We start from the raw sequence: 27,940 nt of genomic DNA, 5'->3' as shown, positions 1-27,940 counted from the left end.
AATAAATCCAGAATTAAAAACCGCACTTAAGGTATTGAATATTATAAAAACATTAAATTATTTTTCTAATGCATGAATAGCTTATAGAATATTATTAACTATACCTGTAGCTTGACGGAAAGAAGTTTTTTAAAATTAAAATTAATAAAATCTTATTTACGTTCAACAATGTCTTAAGAAAGATTAAATAATCTAACAATTTTATCAATTGAAAAAAATTATTATCAAAACTTGAATATAAAAATTTAATTAATAATTTTACATCTCAAAAGTTAGAAAACTAAATTTTATATAAAAATTTACTTTTAAATTAATATTTATTTTTTAAAATAAAAATTTAAGAGTAATGATATGATCAAGGAAAAAAAATTCAAGGATAGATACATAAAGTCATGATGTACCATTTCACTTTTTATTAATCTCATCATTTTATATGTCTATCCTTGAGCTTTTCATTAAGTTTTTTTCCTTAAACATATCATTTTTCAATTTTTAAACTTATCATTGTCGGTCCAAGTCTGAATGAAAAAGGATGAAGAAAAATTTTATTTTCTTAAAAAAAATTATTAAAGACTTATTATTTTTTTATTTTTTTTTGACCGTCTTATGAATCCTTGACAGAGGGATAGTTAGGGCTCGAACAGGGTTTGAAAACATTGCACATATATACACAAATAGGTCTTAATGACACCGTTCCCGCGTAAATAGTGAGTTTGATGTCAACAGCTCGTGCTGCAATACATAAATAATGATTTGAAGTCAACAGCTCGTGATGCAATACATCAAGTTTTACTCATTAATTGCTGTTCTCGAAGTCTGCTTTCTTTGACCATTCTCTACCTTCTGCCTTAAAAGCATTTGAATGGGTAGGTGGCAAATGCAACTACTCTTTCCAAGACACCATTTTTAAAAATTAACCTTAGCCAGTTTCTCAGTAGATTGCCGATCGATCTTCTCATCTCTCCTCTTTTTTTTTTGTCCTTCCACTTTGTCAATCAACAAATCGATCACGTTCCTCGTTTGAATAGACTCTTAAGTCTTACCTTCGAATCGGTGTAGACAGATGCGATTCTTGGGAAAAAGAAAGTAAAAGAGAAGGTTCTTGGAAATCCGTCGATGATGCCGTTGACCAACTTTTCGTCGTGCATTGGTGATTCTGATGGGTTCGACATTCAAAGCTTCTGACTGTTTGCCTTTGAGCAATCATGATGTGTAATTTGAAATTTCAGCTACCCTGTCTGCCGATGGAACTTGCACTAAAAAGGAGCCAACAAGTTGAAGAAAAAAGAGAGCTAACTTCGGACCTCTCTTGTTGTTATTGTAAAATTGGGTTTTCCAATCTTAGAAAGAGGTATTTTAATAATATAAGAAAATGGTTAAGGGCATCTGAGTAATTGGAGATACTGGCACTGGATGCCAGTGAATATACATATCCTTATTTTATTTTAACTGGGAAAAAAACAAATTGGGACCTGATGGAAGGAAGATAGGAATTCAATCACGAGGACTGCAACTATACACACTTCATCACATCCGACCTTTAATTTTGCTCGAATTTAAAATAAATAAAAGAGACGTGTAAAATATTTTATTGGCACTATGCTCATAGGTCAAGTTTCAAGTGCCCATCCATTCCCACATTTGTGGTTTGCCAGTCTCGGATTCCTCCCTATTCATTACTCATATATATTTTTAAAATCACTTTTATCCCAATCACATGCCGTTCTCAGATTGTTTAATCAACCTTTAATTTATCCCGATCACATGTTTCTTGCCTATTTGTTTAGATACGGCACCACCAACAGGCAACAATTGACTCCTGTTTTTCGGTTGAATTGAGGAATTCATCACACATACTGTCTAGAGGTATCGCCATTTTGTGATGTAAATGTGAGATAAAGCAGCAGAAATTTTATCAGATAAACAATGGAGAACAAAAAAAAGTTCTAACGATCATCCAATTACCCTCACACACACACTGTTCGACGCACTAATCCTATTACGCTGTACATAAGAATTTCGAAGCAGGATGGTGTAAGCGTAGACAAATCAAAAGGTCCTTTTTTAGAAAGGAAAATCACTAGCGATTTGATTGAGAGGTGGGTGGAAAGCCTAGACCTGCTGCTGGTTGGTGGCGGCGGGAGTGGTCCGCGGCTCCACCCGCGCCGCCGAGGACTTGAGCATGAAGCCGGGGCTGCCGTTTTGCGACATGGAATCCTCGTCGTGGTAGACGTACGCGAAGCCGCCGTGGCGGGTGAGGTCCATGCCGGCCATCTCGTCCTCTGCGGAGATGCGGAGGAGGCCGAATTTGTGAAGGAGGTAGAAGAGCGGGCCCATGGTGGCGCTGACCCAGCCGACGATAACTAGGATCTGGATGATGTGAGCGGCGAGGAGGCGGCCACCACCGCCCATGAAGAGCCCGTAGGGGCGTCCGGGCCTCCCCGGATACACCTCGTTCACGTACCTCTCCCTCGCGAAGAGCGCCGTGAAGATGATTCCCCAGGCGCCGCAGCCGCCGTGGAGCTGCGCGGCTTCAAGGGGATCGTCGAATTTCAGCGCCGCCGCGAGCTTGTTTAGGCCGATAAGCACCCAGGCGGATACGAAGCCGCAGATGATGGCGGCCCAGGGTTCGACCACCGAGCAGCCGGCGGTGATGGCAGCGAATCCTCCGAGGAGGCCGTTGCAGACGTCGACCACGTTCCAGTGGCCGGTCTGGAGTCGCTTCCCGAAGAGGGTGGTGAGCGCGGCCGTGCAGCCGGCAAGAGTGGTCGTCACGGCGGTGCGCCCGACTGCGGACCACTGGCCGTGGATGGAACCGCTAGGGCCGTACGTTCTAAAGATGACGGTGAAGGAGCCAGGGTTGAATCCGTACCAGCCGAACCAGAGAAGGAAGGTACCGAGAACCACCAGAGTGGCCGAGTGTCCGCGCAGTGCCACCGAGCGGCCGGTGTGATCGAAGCGTCCGATGCGCGGACCCTCGATGAGGGCTCCCCACAGTCCCGCGATGCCTCCTACCAAGTGCACAACTCCAGACCCAGCGAAGTCGATCACTCCCGACTCGAACAGAAGCGACTCCCCGGCGTTCCTCCCGGCCGCTGCCCATCCGTCCCCTGACCAAAACCTAATCATAATTTCACAATAACACCGTCAGCATAAAATTGAAACCAAATCCTATCAATATCAGATCACAAGTTCAGAGATATCAATTGCAAAATGAAAGCCAAAATCAACACGATCGATGAAAACGAAACCCCTTCAATCCGCAACCAAATGGAAACCAAAACCTTCATTTTAGGGGTCCAAACAGAGCAACAACATAGAGATGTGATTTAAAATCGAGATGCTAGAGATTGTGTACCAGTGAGAGACGATAGGGTAGACGAAACCGGTGAGAAAGGCTGAGTAGATGAGGTAGGCGACGAACTGGGTGCGCTCGGCGATGGAGCCGGAGGTGATACCGGCGGCGGCGATGGCGAAAGCCCACTGGTAGAGGAAGTTCGAGTAGTCAAAACTGGGCTCCGGAACATCCTTGAGGCCGAAGAAGTGCTTTCCGATGAAGCCGTTGGAAGGCCCGCCAAAGGCGAAGGCGAAGCCGAAGACGTAGTAGAAGATCCCGCCGGCTGCCGCATCCAGCACGTTGGTGAGCATAATATTCATGGTGTTCTTGGCGCGCACCGATCCGGCGCAGAGCATGGCGAATCCGAGCTGCATCGCGAAGACGAGGTAGGCGGAGAAGAGGAGGTAGGTGGTGTCGATAGCGTATCCGGCGTCGGTGAACTGGTTGCAGATATAATCCGCGGCGGCGGAGGCGTTGGCTCCGCCGAGGAGCGGTGCCAGATCTGAAGAAGAGCACGACATCTCCGCTGCCTCGACCACGCTCTCCTCTGCCTTTGCCTCTGTCTCCGCGGCCCTCCCGATGGAGGACGAAGCACGGGGAGTGGAGTCGATTTTATAGGGGAGGGAGACTCTACATGAGCGGAGGAAGCGACAAAAAGCAAGGCCACATTTTATCAAAAATTACACTGATGCCCTTATGAAACGGGATTTCATTGGAAACTGTTCGTTTAATACTACATTTGTCCTAGAAGTTCAATATTTATTTTTCAGTTAGAATAAGTATTAAGTAATTGGACATTATGGATTCCAGTTTTTATAAATTAAAAATTTTATACTAAATTATTTTTTTAAAAAAATACAATATTGAATGCATTCTCAGGTATCACAAAAAATTTTAAGGGCTTGCTATTTATGATATTTATTTAGGATATTTATATTAAAGTTATGAAGATAAATATCTATTGTGATGATAAAAAATGAATATATTCGTCTTAAGCATCCTTATCATACGATGCACCATGTGTAAATTTATTTTTATTTATTTTAATTTTTTTTTACCTTTAATACTGCAGTCCAAACAAGAAATTCCAAAACCTAAACTCTAAAAAAAAATATAAAAAAAAGTATACATGATACTCACATAATGTGCACCACTAGTGTGTATGTTACCATTCTTGTATAAATGTATATATTTAAAAATAAATATTTGAGGACTAATGGAATATTGGAATGCTTTTTTTAAATCTTTCATTTTTATTTAGTATTTTATTTTTTTAAAAAAAACTCTAAATTTTAGAAACCAATTATAAATTTTGGAATAATTCTTCAAAAAGGTTATTATTTGGCCTTCCAAAGTGGGCCATTATGAACGTCAGCTTCAACTATTCCCTTCCACATAATGCCGCATCATTTTATCTTGTTCTGTTTTATTTATGCCTTGCCTTATTGTCCATTCCTTCAGCACGTGAGAAACCAGAGAGTCTATGGCTCTGTAATTTTCTAATCTGTGGCATATCAAAATCATAAAAGAAATGCGCCACAGATTCAAAAGCTATAAAGTAGACTCGTCCCATAACCAACCAATTCAATTTTATGATTCTTTTATTTGCTTGTCTTTAGTTCAAAATCATAAATATGAAGTGTAATTTAATCAGAAATTTAAACTCTAATCTTTTTATTACTTCTTTATGTATTTTATCACTATATCATTTTCTATGGGATCAATTTGTTTGATACTTTTCAGTTCGTATTCAGAAATTTAAACTCTCATCTAATGTGAAAGTTTGAAACTAATCATGATGCTAACTCTCTGGATTTAAAGTCATGGCATTCCAAATCGTCTGAACAGGAATTGTGCACATATTTCTTTTCAAGTTGGTCACCAGTCTCTGTCACAATAAGTATTTCTGAATTGGAAGGGGACATTGGCTGAGTAAAAGAAAGATATGAGCATTTGAAATTCATTGTTTTTTTTTGTTGGAATAAAATCTTCTTTTGGGAAAATATTATTTGGGCCTGCAACTGTAAAGATATGCAAGTTTTGACTTGTGCAATAAAATAATTAGACTTGATATGATAGTTTGAATCTAATTTAACTATCATGTCATCAAGTGGCCAAATCCAACTTTGCAACCCTTAAGAAGATTCATGAATGAGATTTGAATCGCCTGAATCATATATTTAAATTTTAGTTTAGTTCATTGAGATTTAAGAATGTTGTCACAAGTACGTGACCAAAGGAATCTCTGTTTAAGGGCTCCAATTATATTCTTATTATGATACCTTTGGTACGTTTGTACTTGAAGTTGCTTAAAAGATATAAATTTCAGAGTTCGCAAAATGTCAAACTAAAATATCTCAAAATGTCAACTTAAACTTTAGATGAATAGAATTCTCTCTTTAAAATATTATAGCTTCATTTATTGTTCCACGGTCTTATCTGGTTTCTTCCTACTCGGGCAATTGTATTGTTTAAGCAACCAGAATCTAAACGCTAATTTTCTCTTATATCATTGTCAAACACTAACTTGCCTTTTTAGTTCAAACATTAGTTATGATTTCAATTAAGCAATAATTTCTAAGTTTTATTTTTGATCGAATTTTCACGAGAATGGAGAACTTTTACCTTGAAAAGTACATCTAAAATTTAGAGATTGCTAGAGACGAGAAGAATTGTTTTAAAATTTAGAGAACTTTTAGATGAGATTTTTATTTTTAAAAATATTGATCAATTGCGTATCTTTACATATTAATCTTATCTACGAATTAAGGTTGATTGCAAAGTTAAACATCTGTTTCATTGAAATCGATCTACTGATGACTTTTTTTTGGGTTTTAATACATTGTTGACTTTTTAGATATCATTGGATATGATTCTCAAAGTCAATAAATGGTGCATCCTTTGACAAAAAAAAAATACTAAATAAAGATGATTCATTCAGATTCTTCGATCATTAAATTGATTAATGAATACAGTGGTCCTGAAGTACCATGGTGGCACGGCAATGTCATCTTGGATCTTAATTACATCAAAAGAAAAAAAAAAGTCAACTCTATACTTGATAGGAAATTTCAAGTTTTATGGCTTGTGGTGCTTCCGGATCCAATTATTTGCAATGACCCTTCTGTGTCTGTGATCATAAATTTTGGAGTTTTTTTTGTTTTTTGTTTTTTTTAGTTGTAGCTTATTAAAATCTGACTTCTATGTCTTATTCCAAAAGAAAGTAAACAAAAGGAAGCAAATAGTAAAAGGAAGTAAACAAAAAAGAAGTAAATAGTAAACAAAAAGAAAAATGCCGTAGAAAGTTTATAGAATCATACCAGAAGAAAAGTCTATCTGATCTTGCTGAACTGAATGCCATTTTGTTGGTGCTCGTGAGCAGCCTCAACCATTGGCACATCGAGCATCTATGACCTCTGTTTGTTAGGTAGGTAACATTGGTTTTTTTAATGGTTTAGGATTTTGATGCTCTAGGAATATGATTGAATGATATCTTTTAGTTTGAGCACTATGTTGTCTAACTCATTTAGTAGAACACAAGGTTCTGAATTTTGTGCTTACAAATTTGAGCATGCAAAATGAATATGTTAGAAATTTTTTGTCTAAGTTAAAATTGCCAAAGTACTTGACAATTGATGAAGTTCATAATGGTTCAAGGTTAATTGGACACTAGATTTTAATGGAAGTCTAAGTGGGTCAGACTAAAAACTTGACAATGAGAAGTCTAATTGGTGTGGATAATTGAAGTATAGACAAGTTAAGGGTGATTGGATATTTACAAGTGTTGAAGTTATAAAGGAGTGAACTCTAAGCAATTAAGATTCTTAATAGGTGAAGGTTGATCTAAAGTTAGGCAAGTGAAAGTTTTGATGAGTTAAGGTTAACTGGATAAGTGGAAGTCTTGGTAAGTTAAAGGTGATTGACATTGAGCAATCGACTATGTCCCGAAGATGAAGAGTTCATGGGTGTCAGGAAAGTTGAGATTAACTAGATACTAAATAAGGATGAAATCCTCATAAATTGAGAATGACTCATACTATACAATTGAAGGAATCTTAAAGATATAGTCGGAATTTGAGTATCAATCATTTGATGAATCTGAAATCATGAAATTATGATTTTGTCAAATTATGGCAGTCGATTAACAATAAATCATGAGGCCGTGATCTAAAGAATTTAGTCACATTTTTTTTTGAACTAGATAGTAGATGGACATACCTGGATTCATATGAGATAGCGGACTAATGAATTATTTATTCGAGTAGATGCTCTGTAAAGCCAACTATTAGCTAGAGCTTTACTGACTATTATAAATAAATAATTTTTATTTTAATATAATTCAATTTGATATTTACTTTATATTTATACTCATGCTAGATGCATAGATAAAATCCTTGAATATACTATAGTGAGATATGGTGACACATATGATGGTCATCGTAAAATATATCAATATTCACTGTATATTCTAAATTTATTCCTAGTCAATTGACTGCTTAATAAACAAGAATAAAAGATCGCTCGAGCTACGGACTAGCATCTGTGGCGTAGTGTACAACGTTTCATTGGTAAAAATATAGAGATGTTCAAACATATAGATGGGTGATCATACGGTGAGTTCATCGAACATCCCTCACACACTTTCCAAGTAGTTATCATTTATCGAGTGGATAAGTTCTTAGTTATAGTTGTAAACTAGTAATCCTTATGACCCGGAACAACACTAAGACTCTATTTGTTGGGGTTGTACTTTGACTCATTTGTCGACTCCATTAGGGTCATCAGGTGGTGAGATTGGGTATAGTAATGAAACACATAAGAGTCAATGTATTATAGTCAGGGATTCATCACAGACCCACAGGGTCATCTCTTATCTTGTCAGAGCTGTAAGATATATTTTAGGAAATGAGTTTCCTAGTTGCACATGTGATATCACTATAAGATATATCACATGGTTGTCAAATCAATATACAACCCTTTATATACCAATATTTATATATTCAACCGGGATATATGAGATGAAGGGATTGGACTATACATTAACTATAATCAATTGGTTCATGCAGACATTATTCAGTGATACTTAGGAATTCATGGGGTGACACTGCTACATGCTCTTACCATGATTCGTTAGGTAATAATCAGAATTAGTTCTGACATCTTATAATTAAGTAGTTGGTCGTAGGATGAGGCTATTAAGGATATGCCAGAATAAAAGATGAGCATCATCCTGAATCATAAAAAGTTATAAATCCACGATTAGCTGTGTTCATAAACCATCGAGGGTCACACAAGTATTGATTTCCCTATTTCTAGTTGAGAAAGTCAAATTCAAGTAGTTGAATTTGGCGAATAAATATTTGATGTGATCAAATAGTATATTGACAAATAAAGTTTGATATGATCAAATGTAATTTATGACTAATTTCCCGTCAATGGAAATAAGGAGAGTGGAGAGTTTCACACAAAGTCTGCAAATCATATTTATGTTATTGTAATAGCAAGCAAGTGTGCTTGTTGCGTTAACGATATTGGATCGTTGATATAATTACAATGGACTTGCATTATTGGGTTCTAAAAAAGTTATAAAAACCCAATAGATAAAGATGGAAGATGGACAATGGGCCTTGAAAGCCCAAGCACATTATAATCACATTAATTTTATATAAAATTGTGAGAAGAAAAATAAAAATTATAAGAAAATTAAGACTTAATTCAAATATCATGAGTTCTCTTTTCTCTTTAGCCTATTGGCAACTTTCTCCACTCCACTAACTCCATTCTTCTATGAGGTTCATGACAGCCAACTCTCTTTGGAGAGAAGTACGAAAGCCAAATAAAATGATTATCTTCTCTTTGAAGAAATTGGGACAACACTTTTTTCCTTCTCTTTGAAAAATTTTGGCAGCCACACTTTTCCTTGGAAAATTTGGAGTGGCAACCTCTACGCTACTTCCATGGAAAATTCGAACAACAATTCTTTCTTCTCCTTGGAAAATTTAGAAAATCATTTTTCTTCTCTTTGGAGAATTTTAGCAGCCATCATCACTAATTTAAGCTGCCCTCTCAAAGGAAGAAAATATATCTTCTTCCTTTTCATCCATCGAAAGAGTATCATCTCCTTGTCATCTTCTTGTATATTTTTGGAAGGTGCAACTCCTTGTTGAGAGCTATATGACAATCTCTTGTGAAGGGGTAATTGGGTAGTCCCTTCCTCATCTTCGAGGAAGACATTTTAGATCATCTCAATGGAAATGACCCTTGATATCTAGTGCGATCAAGTGTGGGAAAGAGGACTCCGATCATGGACCGGATTAAACGAAGAAAGCACGAGTTCGTGACAAATAACGAAGAGTTATTCCGCTAAAACCGGAATAGTTGGAGTCATCTCTAAACACAGATTTTTTTGGGAGGTATGTTTTTAACTTGTATTTTAATATATATATATATATATATATATATATATATATATATATATATATATATATATATATATATATATACAGAAATGATATGCTGCGGACCAAAATCGTGCGAACCGCTGCGGACTTGCCTTCCTGATCGGTCACCAGACCGATCAGGGAACCTCCTGATCGGTCTGGTGACCGATCAAGAAATGATATGCTCCCTGATCGGTCACCAGACCGATCAGGGAACCTCCTGATCGGTCTGGTGACTGATCAGGAAGCATGTTCGCAGCAGTCCGTTCGGCTTTGGTCCGCAGCATATCATTTCTGTATATATATATATATATATATATATATATATATATATATATATATATATATTTTTTTTTTTGATGTATATGTTAAAAGTTTATTTAGATTATGCTTAAATGTTCTAATATGTTTATTTTAGATAACTTAGAATGTCTAAGTAAAATGATTAAATTGATATTAGATGAATTATTTATTTGATAATTTATATTTGCTATGCTTTTAGGATCTTGTTCGAATGGTTAGATTGTAATACATGCTTAGATTAAAGATCATGCTTATGTTACTTTAAAAATCTATACGAATACTCATTTGATTTATTGTTAAATCATAAAATAAAATAGTATTCGATTTATTGTTAAATCATAAAATAAAATTTTAAATTTCTACAGCACAAAGGGATGTAGAAACACGATATCCGAATTTCGAATTCGGTTCCAATATTATTTCCAGTTGACTGATATAGTAAGATGAATCGACTAAGCAATGCTTTTGAGACTCATATAAAGGCTAATAAAAGTATTTTTGAGGAGGTTTTGATTACAACAATCGTAATCTGGTGGCAAAAGGTGAAGTCCACCTTAGCGGACCCTCCACGGTAGCCCCACATAGTTTGAAACAGGGTAAATTACGAGGGCTTATTCAATCTTAGCCGAACGGTCTTACTAGACAGACGACACGAGATAATCCAACACAGTATTTGCATCTGTCGTGATTTGAATCATACTTCTCTAGTGGCAAACCCTATTCAAGTACCAACTCAATTTCACCCGTTTGAGCTACAACAGTGGTGAGTGCTTTTGCATTTTCAGGTCTTTGTGAATAATCCACAATTACAAACAGCAAATAAAATTAAGATCCTTTTGGTGCATTTTGTATTCCTTGTATTCTACTTGAATCTATTCTTTATGTGTAGTTTTTATTTTGGCATCTATAAGGTGTTTGAAGAATTTACCAACGGATTATATAAGTCATGGAATAGGAATGCATAGTAATAATTTATAGATACAATCATGGAACAAAAGAACGGTTTGCAGACAGATCTGGTTGCGTTGGTAGATTTCGGGAACGCCGTAAAAAGGAACACCGGCAATCAATGGTATGCATGATAGTCCCAGGAAACAACGTTGCAAGCCAATTGGAGACTCTCCTTGCTCCTTATCAACCAACTCCCTCTCAGAGTCTCAGTAGCTTTAGACTTGTAAACAAAGCTGATGGGAAGCACCGAATTTCTGGAATAGCTGGTTTCACTATGGCCACCAAAAAAAACTTGAACCTGTTCATCGTTTTCCATGTTTTTTTTCTCTCTTTTACGTCTTCCAAATGGGAATGCTGCATCTGCTAGGGAGACAGCTCGTAAGTTAATTTCGCATTTACAGATTGCAAAGATAATGTATCAATTCGATGGTCAAATCATGGCTGACATTGTGTTTTTTGCATTGTTTTGCTCGAGACGCGCGTTAAAGTTTCTTAACATGAAATTGTCTAGACAGTGTCAGAAAACATCTTAATCTCTTGCCTCATGTGAGGCTAGCTGTTTCCCTGTTTTGACTACTGTATTCACTGTTATCTGCTAATTGTTCATTATAATATTTCACTTGCTTAAGGTTTCTGCTTTTTCTGTCTTATTGTAGGAGGCTACTCCAGGAACGACAGTCTCCTTCAGGCCACCTTGATCTTAATTGAGGCCGGACGTTGCCTTGTCTTACTGCGATGTTTTTGAATCCTAGCATTTGTTGTGCTTCAATTGATTTAGCTTTTGATTTGTTGTGGTTCTGATACATGCTCTTGTATTGCATTGCTACACTTTGATAACTATTTTATATTTAGCTCAAGTGCTGTAGGAGACTATGTTGCTCTCCTCCCCCCATTCCCTCGTTTTTTCAAAAAACAACAAAAAAAAATCATTTAGGAATCAATTTGTTAGGTTTGAATCTTCCAAAGTTGATTCTATGAAATTTTTAAGCTTATTTTAGACATCTATTCCAAGATTTCAGATATCAGAATGAAGACTGAAAGATCATTGGAACTTGTTTCTTGTACGGTCATTTCAAAGTTCCTTTTAAAGTTGTTTGGTAATACTTGATCATTGATACCATAATTTTTCAGTAATGAGCTTGTTAGATTATTTGTTCTTATATATTTCAATTTAGAATAGGCATTTCTCAATTCAACTTATTAAAGATCTTGAGCCTTGTTTTCCATGTATTTTGATGCTTTTATATCATTTAGAGCTTAATTTATTAGATGTGGGCTTTTTCAAACCGACTTTTATTTAAGGTTTTGCAATTAAGAGGATTAAACATTTTCCATTGAGATAAAAATTATAATTTTCATTCATTTGAAATTGTTAATTTGTTTTTTTTCAACTTCAAAACTAACATTTTATTTTAAAACTTATTTTAAATATTTTATCAGTTGAAATTAATTTTATTTATCCATTATTATCTATTATTAACTTAATTATGGATCAAAAGTAAAAAAAAAAAAACTTGTTCCCTTACTTAAATTTATTAAAAATTAGATTTTTAAATACTAATTTGGTGTGTTGAAGGGTATTTGAGATTCATTTTGAAACAAAAATTTATATAAAAAATTAGAATAAAAGGTTTTTAAAATGAAACAAACAGTTGTTTTACAATTAGTATTTTTTTTAATCATGTTGATCTACTTTAAGAGTTAAAATATTTGAGTGGCTTAATTATTGAAATATAAATAAATTAGAGGAAGAGGACATCTAAAGACAACCAGATCAAACCCATAATTAAATAACTTATTCGATTTAAATAATAATTTCTGAAATTAGCAAAAATACTTGAACCTAGTTTCCATTATGGTGGTTTAAATATTAATTAAACCCATAATTTAATTGCAAAAAATGAATAAGATCACTGTCTATTGCGACTACTGAGACCAGTCGTCTTCCCAACTGCCTTTGCAATGCCGCTCTCTTGATTCACAGGCATCAGCCAGAGGCGAGATCTGCGAACTGCGAGCGCACCAGAAGACCGAGGGATGGAGGTTTCTGGTGCTAGGTCGTTGGCGGCTGCTGTGGCGGCGTCCCATTGGGACGAGCAACAAGGTAGGCGACGAGGAGATCTATTCGAATGGATACGAAAAATGATATGTCTTTCTTTAGCTCCTTTAGATTCCTAGTCTTTGTCATCAGGTTTCTGTTTTTTCTACCTCATATTCTCTCTGTCCCCCGATCTCGACTCTTGGAGTTGTTCGCTCTCTGTCTGGAGTTGAATGCAGATTTTTTTCCTCTGGATTTCCTTTATTGTTTCCTTAATTCACAGTTCCTGATTCAATTTATTGGTGCCCGAGATTCTCGGTTTGGATCGGTCATTTTTTTATTCATCTTTGAATTTTCATAAGGATTTTTGAGATCTGAGCTTCGATTTGGGGCTTTATAAGGTCCTGATTCAAGAGTATCTTGTTTGACCCAAAGAAAGTATTCTCCTATGCTTTGTTGTTATGTTTCGCAAATTTCAAAAAGTTGCAGCCTTTCTGCAGTGATTCCTTAAGGAGAACGTTTCTCCCTTGCAGTATGATTTTTTAAAATAAGATTCCGATGAAAGTCATGTCGCTTTTGCTTACCTATCCTATCTACTCTTTCATGTTCCGGTACCCTTTGATCCTTTGTCATTCACTTTCTTGCTTGCTTTAACACTCGGTCCTCGAATTCTTCAGTTTCGATTCATGTGATTAGTCTGTCTCTTTTTATGATGGAACTTCAAAGTAGCATCTTTATCTTGTCTTCTGTCAGCATTTTTGTTAACGTTTATTTGTCTTACGAATAAACTCAGAAGTCTGTCTGTAATGATTTTGTACAATTTGAACTACGTTTTTACTGGCTCTTAAATCATTGATGCGAAGATCCCCCCCTGTAGTGAGCTAAGAATGAAAACCCAAGTCACAAGACGTGTGCATCTTTTGCCCTTTAATCTACCACTCCTTAACCTGCTGATTTGTTTCTTGTAGCCTGAAGGAGCTAGTTCTCACGGGAAGATCTTGTCATTGTAAACAATGGTAAGTGGTGTGCAAGTGCTGAACCTGAGAAATAGTTGAGGTAATTTTGCTGATTTATGCCTCTTCTTTTAGTCTAATCTTCCAGGTATAAGATGAGCGAGTTTAACGCTAAGACAGAATTTTGAAAGGTCGTTGCCTGGATGTATAGGAAGGATGATCAACATACTTGACTTGAGTGACAGAATGTCCGGGACCAAGATGTTAAGTGAAAAAGCACACAGATATGGTATTTATTTAGACTCTTCAAACACATCTGAATGGACAATGGTTATAACTACTATGTTATTTTAATTTAGAGATTTGACTTGAATGTGACACTTGTTATGGATCTATTTTGAAGCTATAATTTCAAAGTATAATTTGCTGATAGCAAACACATAGTTGATCTTTTCTATGATATGTATTTTTTCAACACATATTTTTTTGGTGCAAATGCATTGTACTTTTGAATGATAAGATTTTGTCTTTCACTCTTCATTTTAGTTAAGATGCTTTGCTCTTAAAAATGTTTATGTTGTTTCATGGCCATACAGTTTTCTTTGAAATTTTTTTACCAAACAGAAATGTCAGTTGGCTCGATTCTTGCTGTCTCTATATTCATTTTATGTAGACTATTGCACTTAAGTTAATGCTGAAACCTTGTTATGAAAGCACTATTCTTCTTTTGTTTGATTCCATCTGGTTGTTGAACAGGTTCTATAGTTAGTCAAAACAAACCTTATGTCAAAAAGGCTGTCATTCCATGTCAAACTAACATAATTGACAAACAGGTAAGAACATAGTAATTTATGGTTGATAATGAAGCATACATTTTGGTTGATCTTGCTAATTGGGATCCATAGTGGATTCAGATAACTAATGATCCAAAACAGAATTTTTCAAGCAAGATGTCTGGAACACCAGTGAAGATGCTGATAGCTCAAGAGATGTCAACAGACATAAAGTCTAAGCAGAAACCACTCAGTGTTGTTGCTCGATTGATGGGTCTTGATGATGAGTTAAAACCTCAGCCATGCCCAGAAGATAGCCAAAATAAGTCCCAAGAAGGCCTTAATCAAGCTTACTTTGCAGCACGTACAGATTGCCATCAACAAGATATATTAATTAACAAGGCAGTTCCTTCTCAGACTCATCAATCTGATCGTCAAAAGGAACAAGGAGGTGCAAATGAAGTTTGGCAGAAATCAACTCAAAAGAGGGGAAGCTGTGAAGGTAATCAGAACGAGATAAAAATGATGCTTGCCCGTCAAAAGTTCATGGAGGCAAAGAGTTTAGCTATTGACGGGAAGTTTCTTCATTCTAAAGAATTTCAAGATGCGCTGGATGTTCTCAGTTCAAACAGAGATTTATTTCTCAAATTTCTTGATGAACCAAACTCCCTGTTCACAAAGCAACTAAACAATCTTCCTTTTGCTGCATCACCTCAGACAAAGCCCACTACAGTATTGAAACCATCGAAAGACGTTGAAGCACAGTCTACAAAAATGGCCAAGAAACAGGAATATCCAGAAAATAATGAGAGTGCATGTGGAACAAAAACTCACCAATGTGACTTGAGTTTTAATACTTCAATGGCCAAAAGCGTCTCCCACCCAACCAGGATAGTGGTCCTGAAGCCAAGCACCGGAAAAACCACCAGAGTACCTACTCCAACCATATCACCTGAGTATCAAGTAAGGCAATACCATTTTGGTGACCAATCAGAGATTGAAGCCTTCAGAACTGCATACACAGTCAACAGAAGTACTGGGCAGATGCAAAAGACTTTTAGTGGACATAAGAGGGATGAATCTTTGTTGTCTTCTGTGGTCTCTGACAGATGTGGTCGGGAAGGAAGTTCATTTGATCTGTCAGAAATTTATTACATGGAAAATGATGATGGATTTAGTGACTCTGAGATGGATATAGTGACTCAAACATCACGGCAGTCATGGGACAGATCTGGCAGTCCTTGCTCGCTCTCTTCATTCAGTAAGGTTTCAAAATCGCCTGAGTCATCAGTAATTAGAGAAGCTAAGAGACGACTTTCAGAAAGGTGGGCTTTAATGGCGTCAAATGGAATGAAAGAAGCACAATTGTCATTGCCTAGGAATACAACAACGTTAGGTGAAATGCTTGCTATTTCTGAGGTAAAGAGAGAAGAGTGTGTGCATAAGTCTACTGTCTCAAGCAGCGAATCATGTGTTGGAGAAGATGAAATGAGGCAGCCTGCATTCTGCTTCTCAGTAGGTAGGACAATAAATTCAAGAGAGCTTTCTCCTGGGAATCTATCTAGGTCAAAGAGTGTCCCAGTCTCATCTTCAGCTTATGATGATGTTGAAAAGAAAATTGAAGATCCACACTCTCATATCAGCAAATCCACAGTGTTAGAGGTGTCCAGGGCCAATCATGGGAATTTATCTTTCGGCGGAAAAGTATCTAGTTTTTTCTTTTCGAGGAGCAAGAAAGCTAATAGAGAAAGACCTGTTTCGTCTCTCTTGGTGGGGACTTATGATGCTGACCTTGAAGTAGTGAGAACTTATCTTATGCCGAAATCAACTGAGAGTTGTTTGACCTTTGACAATAAAGTAAATGATGAGGAAGAATCCATAGTTGCGGCTTCTCCAGTAGCTGCCACAAATGTGTCTGCAAAGGTCAATTCACTGTTGAATTTTCTCTCTTTATCTCATTCTGGTTGATATTTTCTGTCTACATATCTACACACATGATTGGTTGATTTGTCCGCGCATGCTGTTTTTTTGGGCATAAACATTCATTGTTTGAAGGGGAGCCTTGGCACAACGATAAAATTGTTGCTTTGTGACCCAAAGGTCACGCGTTCGAATCCTGGAAATAACCTCTTGCAAAAAACAGGATAAGGCTGTGTACAATAGATCCTTCCCCGGGACCCTGCGTGGCGGGAGCTTCGTGCACCGGACTGTCTTTTGTTTTTTTTTAAACATTCATTGTCTGGTTGGCTGATATACATATTTTCTATTGATGTTTTCTTTTGGTTTACCACAAGTAATAGATTTTTTTATGCTCACTCAGGCAATGCTGATGCTTGCACAAGGAAAGACTGCTGACAAATCTAATGAAAAGCAAGAGAGATTCATTCCTAAACAAAATTTCATTAACAACCTGGATCAGCCTAGCCCTAATTCAATTTTAGATGCACCATTTGAAGATGATGTAGAAAAATTGAGCCAGTTATCTGAAGATAATGCTGGAAAAATAGGTATGAATTACCTTGCATCCACATGAAGCTTAACTTTCTACTTTCTGAAGCATTCCCCTATCTCTTTCTTTCAGCACTCTCTAGGTCTTCACATATAGAATCAATTGCACGTTCTTTATCATGGGAGGATACACATTTGGAAATGTTATACCACAAGCCTTCGAGTCTCCATACTTTGCCTATGACAGAAGATGACCAAGAATGCTTTGCAGTTGTTTGGAAATTGCTATCATATGCTGGATTTGAAGAATGGGATATGATATTTAATGGATGGCACTCTCTTGATAGTCCATTGGATCCAATATTACTAGACAACTTCATCAATTGGCGAGAAGAGGAATCTATGGAAAAGCGGTCTAACCTGAGGCTCATATTTGATTGTGTTAATTCAGCACTATTAGAACTCAGTTGCAACACCTTAATGAGCATCTGGCCACACAACAGGACATGCCGTCAGGCACAGTTAAATGCTCATACATGCTCCTCCTTGGCAGATGTCGTGTGGGACATAATAAGGGACTGGTTTTATAGCAACAAAACAAATCTGTTTGCCGAGACTAATGGTATCCTGGTGGTGGATACAACATTGAGGAAAGAGGTGGGAAGATTCAGTTGGGCTAAAACAACTATGGTAGAGATAGAGGAGCTCACTAAAGAAATAAGTGGGGAGGTGCTAGAGGATTTGCTTAGCGAAGCATTGAATACATGTTTGAGCTGATGCCTTGCCTTCCTCTTAGCTTCTGTTGGTGGACGATATGGTTGCTATTATCTGAGAAAGAATGTTACAGTGCTTTGTTTTATATGTTTGCATGAATCATGTTATTCTCTGATAGTTGAGGATTACTTGATTTCTTGCATCCCTTTAAGCTTCTTTTCTGTTCATGTTTCTTCTTCTCTGCATGAGTGTTGAAAGGACAGAATAGTCATTATCTACCTGAACCCAAAATAGACAAAGGCCATCCTTCAGAGTTCAGAACAGGCAACCATGTGATTTCTCCTACAAGGACAAATGGAATAGCTGAAAGTGTGTGAGATCAAATGATCTCTTTTTCGCTTTTATCATGGCTTTTGTCCTCACCTGATCAACTCCAGTTCAGGTTTAATGAGGATGGTATCTTGAGTTCTTAAACTAGTCAGGCTGACTTAAACAATGGAGGAGGAAATCCTGAAGCCCATGGACACCATTGCTTATCTACAGCTTGCTTTGCTTATATAAAGAAAATGATAATCGATTGTTGTGCGGCAGTGTCGGTGAGATGCCTGTTCAAAAGCTAAGTTGGCATCGATTTGTCTGTGATTTGATTCTTTTGTTTTTTTGTTTGTCTGCATTGCTGCTGTGTTTGGTTGTCAGATTGCTAGTTCTGAAGGTGACGATGTGTTTCCTCAATCACAAAAGCGGGAAAGTTCTTTTCAATGTCTTCATTTATGAGCTGTATTGATCTGGAATGTCTGCAAAGTTTGAATAGGTCAACTTTTAATTGACTGCAATAAGCTATTAATATAATGTAATTGAGAAGATTTCTTTGTGCTGAGAATCGTGGCTTCAAGAACCTGCTCTTATTCTGTGAAAGATACCCATTTCACATTGAATTGATCTGATTAAATATGTTGCCAGTTTGATACCCATTTCAAAGTAATTTCCTTGTGAAACTAGTATTGAATCGTGTATTCGTGATCTGATTGTTATGTTGCCAGTTTAAAATTAATTGGGTCCGTGGGTAAAAATTTGAATATTTAGATTATTATAAAAAAAAAAAAAGGTAGCCCAACATGGCATGTGCAGACTTGTATATATCGAGTTGAAAATTTTCAGAATATAGTTAAGGTAGTTTAAATTATGATGAATTTATTGAGTTTTTTTTAGCGTCGATTTGATTTTAGAGTTTTTTCTTTAAAAATATCTAAGTGTTTAGAATAATTTATATAAGTTTTGAACCCCAAAAAAATTGAATTATTAAACGTAATTATAAGATAATTTATCATATATTTTGATTATACTCCTATAAATACCTAACAATCAAGAAATATGTTTATCTTCAAAACATAGATTGACATGTTTCTTTGTAACATTCACTCTTTGACCTAACTCGAGTGCCGTCTTAGAATCATAGGAGTATAATCAAACTTTGACGTGAAACCAATTTGTTTTCTAAATTTCAACTCTTAGATTCAAATCGTTGAACTCACTTTGCCCTCCGAGTTGGAGTGGGTTATTGCCGTTGATTGACATTTGGCAACTGGATCCCCCTTCGAACATAGATGTCAACCCCTTATCTCAACTCTGTAAGACATACATCTTGGCGTACCTGTGTTGGGGTAAATTTTACCTTGCCTGTATAGACAGTGCCCCAACCTCTCACAATGAGATGATGAGACCCACTACTTAAGTGTGGATTTCACGATCCCAATATGAAAGGTTGGGCACTACCTGTACCGTCAGGATCGAATTAACCCTGCGTTGGAGCATGGCAATTGAAAGGAACGATGCGACACGTGTTAAAGTCTGCGGTGCCCTACGAGAGTATAAATTGCCGTAAGCGAGATCACGTCATCTTATGGCACGCCGGCTCGGGCTGCGACCTGCGAGTGCACGACGTGTCACGCGCGCGTCGCTTTGCTGACTACCGTCACGGACATTACTGACATAACGTGGTCTCCGTGTTTTGGCACCGACATAAACCAACAGGTGCCCTTCTGGGTCTGACTTGTGGGTGTAAGCGACCGGCTATCGACGGCGATGAAAGCGGCCGTCACGTTCCGATGAAAGACTAGCTAGGGCGAGAGGTTCGGCGACGCCAATGCCTCTTGTGAGTCATTGCTCTCTCTGTCTCAATTCTCTTGGAGTCTTCATGAAATGTGTATTTTAAATCAATTTTCCTATCTTTGGTCGTCCAAATTGACCCCGGTCGGGATTGCTCTCTTCCGGTAGTCCAGTTCCTCTGTCCCCATTTCTCTTTGTCCCCATGTCTCATTGCTGAACGAACGGTTCAGATTATATTTTAAAGCATCATGACATCTTTAAGATGTGTGCAGCATCTTTGTGATGTGCAAGACATCTTTGAGATGTAATCTGAACCGTTCGATCGACAATGGGACATGGGGACAGAGAGAAATGGGGACAGATGATCTGAACTACTCTTCCGGAGGGAATTTGAGAGTGTTTTTGCAGTGGCATTTAATAGTGTTTTTTTTGTTGGTATTAGCAGAGAGCCAGATCTAGGTTTTGGTATCCCTCTTGGTTTTGTTTGTTCACATTGTGAGATCGTTGATGATCAATGCAAAAGTTCTGATTTTTAGTGATGCTTGGTAGTTGACAGTTGGTTTTGAGTATGGCTTCCATGAGACTTCGACCGCCTGCGTCTAAACATCAGGAGGAGACGAAGAAGAAGGCTAATGGGAAGTCTCCGCCAACACGCCTCTGTTTCTTGGCCACGCTGTCTGTCATGTTCTGGATCATGATCTTCTACTTCCACTTTGTCGTTCTGAACAGCAATCTTGTCAGAATCATGTTATATGTTATAAGTTATAAATTATAAATTATAAATTATAAATGAGAAATTAAAAGATTTAAGCGCCGGATAGTTAAAGGATGATATCTTATAAAGAGATAATGTGTTTTATTGATAGATGTGATCTAATTAAACTAAGAAGTCTTATATCTTTCATTTAAAGGGTAGTTTCTCATTTCACTCATTTAATTCCTTCCAAATAAAATAGACATTGTATTTCATACTTACATTGGAGAGTTCGAGAAGCCTTCTTCGATTTCGATGTTTTGCGATTTGCAGTATTGTTATTGTAAGATAAAATTGTTGTATCTTGGAAGACAATTACCGTGTTCCATGAGCACTGTGTACAGGATAAATTTGTTTTAAAGAAATAAAGTCTAACTCTAATCTCGACTCAACCAAAACAGTACTGATATATCGTCATTCTATCCGTGCTCAGATTACACCAATATAAAAAATCAATCTGTTGTTTTCTCGTCCGTTTCGTCCAAACCCCAGCGGCTCCCAGACGCTTATGAAATGTTTGAACTGGACAAGACGAATAAGCGACCAAAGTCAAAGCGACCATCAGATATGACTGAAGAAGACGATAGAAAACAAGAGCGATCCTTGCGGAGGTAGGTATATCTAGGTCCATGATCTCCCCTCACGTTTCAATGCCGACATGCTAAGAGATTGCCAAAAGTTGAGCCTTTGGACCAATATGTGCAAGCTCACAGGCAATGCTGGCATGGGACCTCCACTCCAGAATGCCGAAGGAGTCTTCTCAAACATTGGATGGTATGCTACTAATCAATTTGCAGTGAACGTGATTTTTAACAATCAAATGAAGCAGTATGATTGCTTAACTTAAGATTCATCCATCGCTGCTTCTGTTTTTGTGCCTTTCTATGCCGGTTTTGACATAGCACGCTACCTTTGGGGATACAATATATCACACAGGGACGCTGCATCTCTTGAATTGGTCGATTGGCTCGTTAAGAGACCTGAGTGGAGTGGGATGGGCGGTAAAGACCACTTCTTGGTCGCTGGAAGGATCACTTGGGATTTCAGAAGATTGACTGATACTGAAAAAGATTGGGGAAACAAACTTTTGTTCCTGCCAGCTGCTAGAAACATGTCGATGCTGGTTGTGGAAGCCAGCCCATGGAATGCCAATGATTATGGGATACCGTATCCTAGTTATTTCCATCCAGCCAAAGACGAAGATGTTTTTGTTTGGCAGAACAGGATAAGGAAGTTGGAGCGGAAGTATCTATTTTCATTTGCAGGTGATAATCCAAAGTCAATCAGAGGGCAGATCATCGACCAGTGCAGAAGCTCCATGGTCTGTAAGTTGTTGGAGTGTGATGTTGGAGAGAGCAAGTGCCACTCCCCAAGCAGCATAATGCGGATGTTCCAGAATTCTTTGTTTTGCCTACAACCTCAAGCGGATTTCTACCCAAGGAGATCAGCTTTCGATCGATGTTGGCCAGTTGCATTCCTTTTTTTTTCATCCTGGATCTGCTTATATACACTATGTTTTGTTAGGGGATGGCCAGAGAACGGTTGGGGCACATGAATGGGATCCTTTCTTTTCAAAACCTAAGGATGCTAATGGTGATTCTGGTTCTTCATCTACTGAAGCAGCCCAGAACTCTTGGAGGAATGAACAAATGAGTGAGACTTGAGTTTGCTGCTTGCTATATCAAAGCTAACCTAAAACTTGAAAGGAGCAAATATGCTAAGACATGGTAAGCAATTTTTCCCTCTGAGAATCCTTCTAACAATATACTTGGCTAGTCTTCCATACTAATTGCTTACTTTTTGCTGGTTTCTTAAACCCTGTAAGGTTTTCAGTCAACGGGGAACGTTGACTGTTAATGTCAACCTGTGCACACTATATTTACTACTAAATGGTAGTGTTCATTAGAAGAGTTATGATAATGTTGACATCTGCATGACATGAATGTCGATAATAATTTCAATAGGCGACGGCCTCACAGTGGGCTGTTGTCAAATTTGGGATGCCGTGAATCAAATTTCTAGTTTTTAAGGTATTTGTGTAATTTTACAGGCAGCAAATGGAGCCGGTAGTAATGGTGGAGCTGGGAAACAAGAAACCACCAGAAGCCACATCAATGGCCTTGGAGTGACCACAATCATTAAGTGCCGAAATAAGCAGCGAGAGATTAAGGCATAGTTTGTGGGTCTACATGAACTCCATGTGAGCTGACTGAGAATCTAAGTTGAGGCTCCGGTAGCCCCACCTGGCAGGCAGTGTTTTCTGACGAGCTCATTGCTCTACTCTGTTCGATTCATAGATTAATGAAATCTAGAAAAATAACTACAACAACAACCACTTTGGATAAATCGATAAGCTAAACCCACATGCCAATCATTGGTTCATAATGTATTATGAGTTGTTCAACCAAAGTTGTTAATTATGTCATAAGATATATAAACCTAGTCTAGAATTGCCACTTCAACTGGCTCATCCCTTAATGATCACTTGTGTGTATCTTCTTCCTCTTGTGGAATCTGTGATGGGTGATGGTTTGCTGTCAGTTGTCTTGCGAACCAAACTAAGTCATGTAGAGGAGGATCAACCTAATCCATGGCCTTTTTGCTGCTGGTGGATGTGGTGGTGGTGCTGGCGGCGTCTAAACCAAACACATCTATCTCCTACTCTTCCATACGAAGGGATGATCGATCACTTTACGTGAACGCAATGCTCACTTCATTCATGACTCAACAGATATCATAGAAATGTGATGCGTTGATCGATTAAGTAATCAGTAATGGCAGGAAAAAAGAATTAAGAAATTGAATGCGTTAATTCACATAAACAACAAATTTGTATCCCCAAATTGAGTGAATGAAAAAGAATGAATGTGGTAATTAAGAGGCAGCTTTGCTTCCATTATTTCGTTAATGAAGCGGGTCTTCCCTTCTTCTCAGTAATGGCAGTTCACCGCCAGAGATGAGGCAGAACCGGAGAAGATTAGCGGCCGGTTGCCGGCCGATATGAACGCAGATGACGAAGGCGGACTCCGGGGCTCGCCGACGTCGGCCGGAGCAGGGAGATTGAGGTCAAAAGAGACGAAACTGCTCTTCTCCTTCTTGGCGACGTCGACGTGGGCATCTGCGGCAATCAGCTGCCGGTGGCGCCGCATGTGACCTCCCAGCGCCTGCCCGGAGCTGAACTCCGACCCGCATATCGCGCACTCATGCACCTTCGGCTTCGCGGAGAAGGAAGAATTCAGGCCTATCTGCAGCAAATTGTCGTTCCCGGCGGCGACGACCGGCGAATTCCTCTTATTCTCCTCGGCCGTCGCCGCGGTCGCTGCCAATTTCGGCTTCTTGTGGCTGGTGCGGTGCCCGCCGAGAGCCTGGAAGGAGGGAAAGCACTTGTTGCAAGTCTTGCACTCGTACACAAACCCGCCGGCGGCCTTTCCCGCGCCGGCGAGCCTCCCGCCGGTGAACTTATCCTCCCTCCGCCCCACCGGCTCGGAAAAAGCCCGGCCTTGAGCGAGAAGGATGAGACAATTGGCCATGTCCTCTTCCTCCTCTGTAACCGTACCGGATACAGTCTCCGCCGAGGAGGCAGAGGAGGAGTCAGCGATCAACGGCAACGGCGGCGAGGGCAGCATGCGCCGGCGCTTGGTGCGCCGTCGCTTGACGACGGCGTGGACGAACTCAACGTCAGAGACGCTGGCGCTGCTATTGCCTTCTTCTGCCGCTAATTCCATGAGAAGCGATCTGTGGCGGTGTAGAAATTACAGAGAGAGGTAGCTAGAAAGAAAAAGAGAGGAATTTAAGTGAGTGAAAAAGAAAAGAAGGTGGTGTGAGCACTAGAGTGGTAAGCATACAAGAAAAACGTTGAGGTCTTGTGGATGGAGAGCAACCCTGCAGTCTCTGTATATATTTATACAGAGTCAAATCAAATAGCGTTGCTAATAAAAGAGAAGGCACTTAACCATCACTTGCCTCTCTCTTACAAACGAGTTTAAGCTCTAAAAATAGAGGAAAATTAGGTGGCCGTAGGACACAAGAGAGGTGTGGAGTGAAGGAAGGTGTGGGACGGAAGAACAATAGCAAAGGACAGAGGGGACGGACTTCTCCACGACTCCCTCCCAACCATATTGCCTAATCCTGGACTTAATTTCTGTCCACTCCTTCACAGAATCCCAATTTTTTTTTTTTTTTTCAATCCATATATATCATGCCTGCCACTTTAAAACTGGACCAGATCAGCAAATCCAGTTTAATTAAAACAAATATAAATAGTTCGATCGAATCGAGTATTCATTTATATATATAGTCCAATTTCTGTTCTTGCTTTCAGAATGATCTTCGACTCTCCGCCTTTGCTTTTACTATACCTGTTCACAGCTTGCAACTTGTTGATTTGCTAGCTAACAGTTTAATTAAAGTTATCTTGAACTAATTAATTAATTAATTGATAATTTGGCGTTCAGTGCGGAATAAATCTGAAGGAAACAACGAAAAATCTTTTGTTAACAACGAACTTTAATTTTAGTAAAAAATCTAGCTAAGTTAAATAAAAATGAAATTATATAATTAAATAAGAGCATTTACTTTGAGATCCGTGATCAGTGGCATGATATGTGTGATATATGTACGTAGAGAAAGGACTTTTTCAGCACTGTATGTGGCGTGCGTGAGGATGATCCTAAGTTTTATCACCGGTGATCGTGTTGATGCTGTTGGCGTTATTAAACGAGTGTACTTGTGTCATATTTTTTTTACGAGGCATTGGGGAGTAAAATAGTGACGTCTGTTTGATTATTATGATTAATTAACTCATTCTCATTCTTCGTCCTTCTCGATGATCCATTTCGAATCAGTGGGATAATAAATTGCATGTAGGTGTACCATTTCGTATTTAAAATAAAATACAAGAATATATTCTGGCTTGTTTTTTTTTTTTCAAAGCATTATTAAGGGGTGGATACTCGGATGCGTGTTGCGGTTGTCAAATGCATGAACCCTGTTGGGGGCAGATTCGGTTCTGGTATCACTCCAACGCCTCGTAAATTATCGAGAGCATGAATAACATGACCATGGGAAAAATGGATATATCTGCTGATTCATAATCTCAAATAGGGTTTTAAGGGAGCTATGTCGAACTTCATGTTATTCAAATTTATTTAATAAGATAAATAAGCTAAGTTAAGTTAAATTTAAAAGAATCAAATTATTAAAATAAGTATTTAACATTGGCTCTTAAGTTTGAATGATGCAGATTTTATCTGGTTCTCAATTGTCAAATCAATTTGATTGTTTATTTTTATATATATATTTTTTTAAGTTGTTGATTAATAAAATTGAATTTGAGAGTTTATTTATTTATTTATTTATTTATTATATTAATAAAATTTTTATTAATGAATATTCATGATTTTTATTCATGAATGTTAACCAATTGAATATATATTATAATTTATTTATTTATTTAATATTGTGTATATGAATAAATATAAATAAATTTTAATCAAAGTAGAACATTAAATTTATTCATAAATATTTTGTTGGTGCAATCGTCCTCGTATTAAAGTTTACTAGTTTGATTTAGCTCAAGTTGGATCGAGGTTGAGTTTCGATATTTGACAATACGTGAGAGAGAAGTCAAGTAGATTAAAGGGTGAGCGGATACTTGTATGAGAAAGTCCTAATTGGAGATTACGTGATGGGAAATCTCAACTGCAATTAGGCAAGGGAAAGTCCTAACTGGGAATAGGTAGGGTGGAAGTCTACCGAGTGACTAATCCTAATTGAGGTTAGACTAATAAAAGTCCAAGTGGATCAAGAAGGATTGCACGTTAGCAAAAGAAAACTCTAACTGTAGCTAGGCAAGGAAAGCCCTAACTGAGGTTGTTGGCATAGTGGAGCCGACAAGAGGAGGTTGAATTGTCTAACAAAAAACAACCCTTCTCATCATTTTGATTAGTAGTATAGTAATAATAATGAATTAATTGAACAACTAAATAAAAGAAAATAAGAGGACATTTTGATTTACTTGGTTACAACCTAGGTGGTTGTTAATCCAAGACGTTGAAAAAAGCTCCACTAGAATTCTCCTTTGTTGCAGGCGGAGAAGCCTCTTATAGAAGTTGATAGCTCAAAAGAAAGACTAGCTAGGAAAGTATACAATACTTATTGTTCAAGTTCTTGAATATTTCTTAGCTCCAGAGACCTTTTTATAGCTCCTAGAAAATCCTATCTATGGGTGGATAAAGTTTTATCCATGACTCAACAGCAACAAACGATTACTTTAAGTTGGTAGTATTCATTGAAAGCGCCTTCAAGCCTTTGAAGGCTCCTTCTACTATTTATGGAAGACACCTTGTAAGCTTTTAAAGACATCTTCGATACTGTTCATGGAATACGCCTTCCAAGCCTTTGAAGGCGCCTTCGATACTATTCATCTAAAAATGACTAACTTCCCTTGTTAACCATTTTTGCTCCGCTCACTTAGGTGATGCTCCGACTGTCCGAAATTGAGTTCACCTGAACCCAACTCTAGCCTTTTCCTCAAGCAGCCTTCCTCCCCGGCTTCTTGTCCCTCGGACCGCCGCACACGTCCTTCTTGTTTGCCGGTGTACTCTTCCGCAGCATCTCATTCTTCGGATGCACCGAGCCTGTCAACTCCCTTCTCATGTCATCCTTCTCGTTAGCTACATCTTTCGCTCAACTTCTTGTGTTCTTAAGCTCCTACACACTTAGACACAAAGATCAAACACAACAACACCTAACTGAACTTGGTTGACCACATCAAAACTACCCCAGGATACTAACAATCTCCCCTTTTTGATGTGCATCAACCCAAGTTCAAGTTAGGGTAAAAAATGTAATGAAATAGTAAAGCAATGAATTAAAAAAAAAATAAACACAATGATAAAAATTATAGAAATTGAATTATCCTAACTCCCTCTTAATCCCCCTTAACTTTTACATATCTCTCCCCCTTTGATCACATCAAAAAAATAAATAAATAACATAGACAGTTAGAAAATTTTAAAATAAATTTCAAGGGGTACATAATAAGAATTTTCAGTAAGCTGATATTTTTCAGAAATAATTGTCAGACATTTAATAAATTTATAGAAAATAACTTGACGGTAAA

General features: G+C 37.8%; 3 protein-coding genes and 1 pseudogene across 5 annotated transcripts; 2 read left to right on the top strand and 2 right to left on the bottom strand.

Moving 5' to 3' along the window:
* Nucleotides 1-1,891: 1,891 nt before the first annotated feature.
* Nucleotides 1,892-3,940, bottom strand: LOC121967668 (ammonium transporter 1 member 1-like). The gene is made up of 2 exons (XM_042518027.1): nt 3,359-3,940; nt 1,892-3,121 (listed from the first exon to the last, which is right to left on the bottom strand). The coding sequence occupies exons 1-2, from the start codon at nt 3,856-3,858 to the stop codon at nt 2,113-2,115; spliced, it is 1,509 nt and encodes a 502-aa protein (XP_042373961.1). The 5' UTR covers nt 3,859-3,940; the 3' UTR covers nt 1,892-2,112.
* An 8,990-nt stretch (nt 3,941-12,930) lies between these two features.
* On the top strand, nt 12,931-18,828 carry LOC121967667. Of its 3 annotated transcripts, none has more exons than XM_042518023.1 (7): nt 12,931-13,135; nt 14,038-14,085; nt 14,158-14,311; nt 14,779-14,855; nt 14,928-16,718; nt 17,116-17,302; nt 17,377-18,828. In XM_042518023.1, exons 3-7 carry the CDS (start codon nt 14,239-14,241, stop codon nt 18,018-18,020), a joined length of 2,772 nt encoding a protein of 923 aa, XP_042373957.1. In that variant the 5' UTR covers nt 12,931-13,135; nt 14,038-14,085; nt 14,158-14,238; the 3' UTR covers nt 18,021-18,828. The 3 variants fall into 3 exon arrangements, with proteins under 3 accessions (XP_042373957.1, XP_042373958.1, XP_042373960.1); XM_042518024.1 differs by having other exon boundaries at nt 14,038-14,125; nt 14,214-14,311; XM_042518026.1 differs by having other exon boundaries at nt 12,932-13,135; nt 14,937-16,718.
* A 2,632-nt stretch (nt 18,829-21,460) lies between these two features.
* LOC122055218 lies at nt 21,461-22,481 on the top strand (annotated as a pseudogene).
* A 1,120-nt stretch (nt 22,482-23,601) lies between these two features.
* LOC121968610 (zinc finger protein ZAT5-like) lies at nt 23,602-24,934 on the bottom strand. The gene has a single exon (XM_042518925.1). It carries the CDS (start codon nt 24,540-24,542, stop codon nt 23,748-23,750), a length of 795 nt encoding a protein of 264 aa, XP_042374859.1. The 5' UTR covers nt 24,543-24,934; the 3' UTR covers nt 23,602-23,747.
* Nucleotides 24,935-27,940: the final 3,006 nt, after the last annotated feature.

The sequence above is a fragment of the Zingiber officinale genome, chromosome 3B (genome assembly GCF_018446385.1).
Source record: "Zingiber officinale cultivar Zhangliang chromosome 3B, Zo_v1.1, whole genome shotgun sequence".
Classification (NCBI taxonomy): Eukaryota; Viridiplantae; Streptophyta; class Magnoliopsida; order Zingiberales; family Zingiberaceae; genus Zingiber; species Zingiber officinale.
The sequence above is the reverse complement of the archived record's forward strand: the minus strand, read 5'-3'. Positions and strand labels throughout refer to the sequence as shown.